General features: G+C 33.0%; 1 protein-coding gene across 1 annotated transcript; it reads left to right on the top strand.

Moving 5' to 3' along the window:
* The first annotated feature begins 1,076 nt into the window (after positions 1 to 1,076).
* On the top strand, positions 1,077 to 2,130 carry LOC127102503 (uncharacterized). The gene is made up of 3 exons (XM_051039870.1): positions 1,077 to 1,321; positions 1,569 to 1,893; positions 1,966 to 2,130. The coding sequence occupies exons 1-3, from the start codon at positions 1,077 to 1,079 to the stop codon at positions 2,128 to 2,130; spliced, it is 735 nt and encodes a 244-aa protein (XP_050895827.1).
* Positions 2,131 to 5,826: the final 3,696 nt, after the last annotated feature.

The raw sequence follows: 5,826 nt of genomic DNA, 5'->3' as shown, positions 1-5,826 counted from the left end.
AGTAGTTGATCCGACGAAGATTGACACGGTGCTTTAGTGGGAGATTCCGAAGACAGTTTTTGAGATTCAAAGTTTCCTTGGTTTGGCTGGCTACTACAGAAGACTCATTGAGGGGTTCTCAGAGCTAGCTTTACCTCTAACCCAGTTGTCTCAAAAGGGTCAAGCCTTTGTATGGGATATGCAGTGTGAGAACAATTTTCAAGAGTTGAAGAAGAAGTTAACAACGATACCAGTTTTAATATTACCAGAACCTTCAAAACCATTTATTGTTTATTGTGATGCATCTCAGATGGGTTTATGTGGTGTTTTGATGCAGAATGGTCAAGTGGTAGCTTATGTCTCTCGATAGTTGAGGATTCACAAACGTAACTACCCTACTCATGACTTAAAGCTTGTTGCAGTTGTGTTTGTGATGAAGATGTGGAGACACTATTTGTATGGTTCCCGATTTGAGGTATTTAGCGATCATAAGATCTTGAAATATAGGTTTGATAAGAATGAACTGAATATGTGTTAGAGGAGGTGGTTAGAATTCTTGAAAGACTATGGTTTTCTTTTGAATTACCATCCCGGTGAGGCCAATATTGTAGCAGATGCTTTGAGTCAGAAATCTTTACACATTTCAGCTTTGATGGTCAGGGAGTTGGAATTGATCGAACAATCAGAGAATTGAGTTTAGTATGTGAAGTGACAACTACTGGTGTGAGATTGAGTATGCTAAAGTTGACCAATGGATTTCTTGATGAGATTAGAGAAGGTAAGATGAATGATATAACTTTAGTTGATCGATTGTCTTCAGATAACCAAATTATAGATGCAGATTTCAGAAATGATGATAATGGTGTCTTGAGATTCAGAATGGGATTTGTGTACCTGATGTACCGGAGCTCAAGTGGATGATTTTGGAGGAGGGCCATATAAGCAGTTTGAGTATTCATCCATGTGCTACTAAGATGTTCCAAGATCTGAAAAAGTTATTTTGGGGGCCGGGATTGAAGAGAGACATTGCTTAGTTTGTGTACTCTTGCTTGACTTATCAGAAGTCAAAGGGGGAACACTAGAGACCAGGTGGACTAATGCAGCTGTTGGATGTCCCTGAGTGGAAGTGGGATAATATATCGATGGACTTTGTGACAAGTTTACCAAACACTGCTAAAGGAAATGATGATATATGGGTCATTATGGATAGACCGACTAAATCGACTCATTTCATTCCGATTAAGATTAACTTTTTGTTGCAGAAGCTAGCAGAGATTTATATCAGCATAATTGTGAAGCTTCATGGTATTCCATATAGTATTGTTTCGGATAGAGACCCGAGGTTCACGTCTAGATTTTGAGGGAGCTTGCAAGATGCTTTGGGTTCTAAGTTAAGGTTAAGTTCCGCGTATCATCCATAAAATGGTGGCCAGACTGAGAGGACGATTCAATCTCTAGAGAATTTATTGGGAGCTTGTGTCCTAAAGCAGTGAGGTGCTTGGGACGACCACCTTCCATTGATATAGTTCATGTATAATAATAGTTATCTTCCAGTATTACGATGCACCTTTTGAGGCTCTCTATGGTAGGAAGTGTAGAACTCCTATATGTTGGTATGAGACTGGAGAGAATGTTATGATTGGGCCTGAGATTGTTCAACAGACCACCGAGAAGGTGAAGATGAAACAAGAGAAGATGAAGGCATCTCAGAGCAGACATAAAAGTTATCATGACAAGAGGAGGAAGGCTATTGATTTCTGTGAGGATGATCATATTTTTCTGAGAGTCACTCCGATGATCGGTGTTGGGCGTGCGTTGAAGTCGAATAGGCTTACACCTTGTTTCATTGGTCCATACCAGATCACTCAACGGGTTGGAGCTATTTCTTACAAAATAGCTTTACCTCAGTCGCTGGTGAATTTGCATGATGTATTGCATGTGTCCTAACTCCGGAAGTATATTCCTGATCTTTCTCATGTGATCCAGATGGATGATGTGCATGTGAGGGATAATATGACTATAAAGGCTTTATCTTTGATGATTGCAAATCGAGAAGTGAAGCAACTCAGAGGTAAGGAGATTTCTCTTGTGAAGGCCGTCTGGGGAGGACCTGCTGGAGGGAGCATGACCTGGGAGTCGAAAGTCGATTGAAGGAGTCTCATCCGGGTCTGTTTTTATCAGGTAATTTTCGAGGGAGAAAATCTTCTAAGTGGGGGAGAGTTGTAACGCCTCGACTTAGAAATTTTGCTATTTTTAATTATTTTTGTATTTGTTGTTTAATTTGGTTGAGGTTATCAACTATTTAGGATGATTGAGGGTATTTTAGTAATTTTGTAATTACTAGGGTTGATTGGTTTTGAGAACTGGGAGTGTAGAAATATTTATTTAATTAATTTAGTATTTTAAATAATTATTTAGATATGTATTTAATTGATTTAAATATTTATTTAAAGTGTGATGTTATTTTATTATTAAAATTAAATAATTATTTAGTTGGTATAACTAATTGGGATATTTAATTTTTAGAATTTTTTTATTCGTTTGAAATAAAGAAACAAATATAAAGTAAAAAGTCAGAAATTAATATGGTTTATTATTATTATTACAGTTATTATTATTATAATCATTATGGTCATTATTATTATTATTATTATTATTATTATTATTATTATGGGAAGTGAGAGAAAAAAAGAGAGGCTATATTGTATCTTAAAATATTTATAAAAAAAAGGGTAGAGAGAAAAGAAAACTGGCAGAAAAAAAACATTATCATGAACATTGAAGAAACCTGGCGAATTGGGATACACAAATGATTTAGGAAGAAGATCTATTTCGAGGTAAGGGAATGAATTTTTTTTACTAATAAGTGCCTATGGACAGTCAGGATAGTGAGAGGTCCTTACCCTCCTATCTTTGTATTTTTATTTTTACTATACATGATTTTTGACCTTGTTTGTAACCAAAGGGGTTTTGACCCAAACCCCCATCAGTGATCATACAAATACGTTTACACTTGAATTATGCCATTTTGAGATTTAGAATAAATTGCTATGATCATTGTGATTGTAAACCCAAATTTTAATTTTATCACATACAAGTACAGTAAATTATGCAATCAAAGAAAGAGATTTTTTTGAATTCTCAATTCGGTAATGCATGGTACTTGCGTTAATTTTTAAAAGCACTATGTGTTTTGCTAACTGTGTTTGAAATACTTGTGAGATAATATTATATTCTTTACACTATTTTGATTTAACCGGTTGTTATAAGGAATTTGATTTCTCATTGCTGCAATTCGATCGTGATAACTCATTATTGTTGTATTGATGTGTATGCTTGGAATATGTTCCTTTTATTGTTATTATAAATTATAATGGATTAAATTAATTAATATATAATAATAATAATAATAATGATGTATTTCATTCCAGTAATGCTTATGCGATTGTTTGTCCAAAAATTATTTTGGATTTAAGTTATTAATGTATACTATTGTTAATGATTCTTAGTTAAGTGTTGTATTGAATTAAATAATAATAATAATAATAATAATAATAATAATAATAATAATAATAATAATTTTAATATTATTAATTATAATATTTTAGAATTTAGTTAAAAATATTTAATTATTTAGAGTTTCATAGAGTTATCACCCGTAAGTTACTGGTAAAACACTTTTGAGTACTTTAGAGTATTTTTGGATACTCTAGAGTTATTTTTGAGATATAAGGATTATTATAAAGTTGTTTAGAGTTCCCTTGATAACTCTGTTGAATTAATATAAAAGTAATAATTATTTTGAGAAATTATATAATTATTAAGTTTAATTATATAAAAAAAATTTGGGTTGGTTCCAGGGTGGAACCTATATTTTGGAGTGTTTAGGGCGTGATTATGCATAATAATTATTTTGATGTGTGTATGATGTTTGAGTTATGTCGATGAGTTGTCATGTTCATGCATCATACTAGTATAGAGATTATGTAGCACTTCGGTCCAGTGACATAGGACCTTAGCCCAATGATGTGAGACTTTTGTCTCAAAGTGACGTAGGACTTATGTCCAATGGTGTTAGGGTTGTTGTCCACTGATATGGATAATATCGGTAAAACACCTCAAATATCCAAAAACTTGGTATCAGATGTATTTTGATGAGTTGTTGGTGCATTAGCATTGCACTATAATTTCTATTACTGATGTTGTTGTGTGAGAATAATTAAAATTTTTATTTTTAACTATCATGCTATTTATTTTCACCGTTAACATTTGTACGGATTATTCTCACCCCTTTTTGATTTATTTTGTATGTTTAGATACTTGTTGTACAGATAATCAACATCAATGATTGCTTGTGACTGGGAGATGACTATGCATCTTACCTTTTCATATTATATTTATTTTCCACTGTATTACAGGGATACTGCTATGATTACGTAACATCATGGGACGGGAATTTGATTTCTGATGTTTATTGAACTTTATTTGCGTTTTCCTTATCTTCGGATAATATGGTGATGTAATAATTTTAATTTCCACTACGAGTATGACTTTTTTTATATGAGAAATATCTAATGTGTTGAAGTAACATCCTATAGTATATTTTATCCTTTATAATTGCGATTTGGGAAATAAGGTGTTACAAAGAGGTCCAACGAGTTAGACGATAGACCTAGATCTAGAGGGGGGGGGGGGGGGGGGGGGGTGGGGTGGAATAAATTCCAAGTTAAAAATTTATTCAAAAATTAGACTTAGAAAAGTTTATGACGCGGAAGCAAGTTTCAAATATTTTCCGGATCAAAAATCGTCTAATCGAACCTGCTATTGAAAAGCTCGGATATGCATAAGAGTGTCAATAGTATGATAATAATCCACTAATTAATTAACTACTTCAAACACCAAATTGAATACTATACTATAGTAAAGGTCTATCTCGAATGATAACAACACACAAAAACCTAGTTGAAACAATTTGTCGAACACTTTGCGTAGGATTAACAAAGTTTGGATGTTTGTAGATTGTTTGTAGTTCTTGGAAATCCAATCACTACCAAATGGTATGTGATTACTACAACAACATAAATTTCACAATGATTCAAAAATTATTATCCAAACAATGTTGATCAAGAGATCAAAGTAATCAGCAATTTTTAAACCAAAAAATTAATATATATATATATATATATATATATATATATATATATATATATTATATATATAGAGAGAGAGAGAGAGAGAGAGAGAGAGAGAGAGAGAGAGAGTATACAAGAATTTATTTATGCAGTTCCCCCATCGGTCTCGCTATGAATACGCCTGCCCTCAATTCGAATTCGAATTGAGATATTAATATAATAAATCTTACTTTTCAAATGTATGAATACAAGAGATGAGAAATCAAATCCCATAAACCCTAAGTTTGTTTTTGTCTCTAGCACCTCCAAAAACCTTGATCAAAGTTAGATCAAGTCACCAACAATGCAACTTCAATTCACCTATTGTTACTACTTCCTTACATAACCTCCTTGTCTCAAAAGTTTCACCCGACTGAATTAATCTCAAGCTCACACCTGTTGAAGCCAATATTTGTCAACATGATCCACCGTTTCATGTTACTCCTTTACCGACACACCTAGTTTAGAGGCTTTCACTCGATCGAATCCGAATCGCACAATCTTGTCAAAAACCTTCAAGCCTTAAAGATCTTGAAGGAAAACCCCATTTTGTTTTGTTATTTGAATCCCTCAAAGATCTTAACTAAATATTCTCGGTACAACAAACCTAATTGGATGTTATCAATCCTAATCTAGATGACACCCAATAAAAAAAATGATTATGTGTAGTTTTATT

This window comes from Lathyrus oleraceus, chromosome 7 (assembly GCF_024323335.1).
Source record: "Lathyrus oleraceus cultivar Zhongwan6 chromosome 7, CAAS_Psat_ZW6_1.0, whole genome shotgun sequence".
In the NCBI taxonomy this organism is placed as follows: domain Eukaryota; kingdom Viridiplantae; phylum Streptophyta; class Magnoliopsida; order Fabales; family Fabaceae; genus Lathyrus; species Lathyrus oleraceus.
This window is presented reverse-complemented; position numbering and strand designations above follow the sequence as displayed.

Bases quoted from the DNA above. Each gene is read 5' to 3' on its own strand.
- LOC127102503 (XM_051039870.1), top strand. From the start codon at position 1,077: ATGCAGCTGTTGGATGTCCCTGAGTGGAAGTGGGATAATATATCGATG. The intron at 1,322-1,568 runs GTTCACGTCTAG...TCTCTATGGTAG, and splicing joins GTTTCGGATAGAGACCCGAG to GAAGTGTAGAACTCCTATAT. The intron at 1,894-1,965 runs GTGAATTTGCAT...CATGTGATCCAG, and splicing joins TAGCTTTACCTCAGTCGCTG to ATGGATGATGTGCATGTGAG.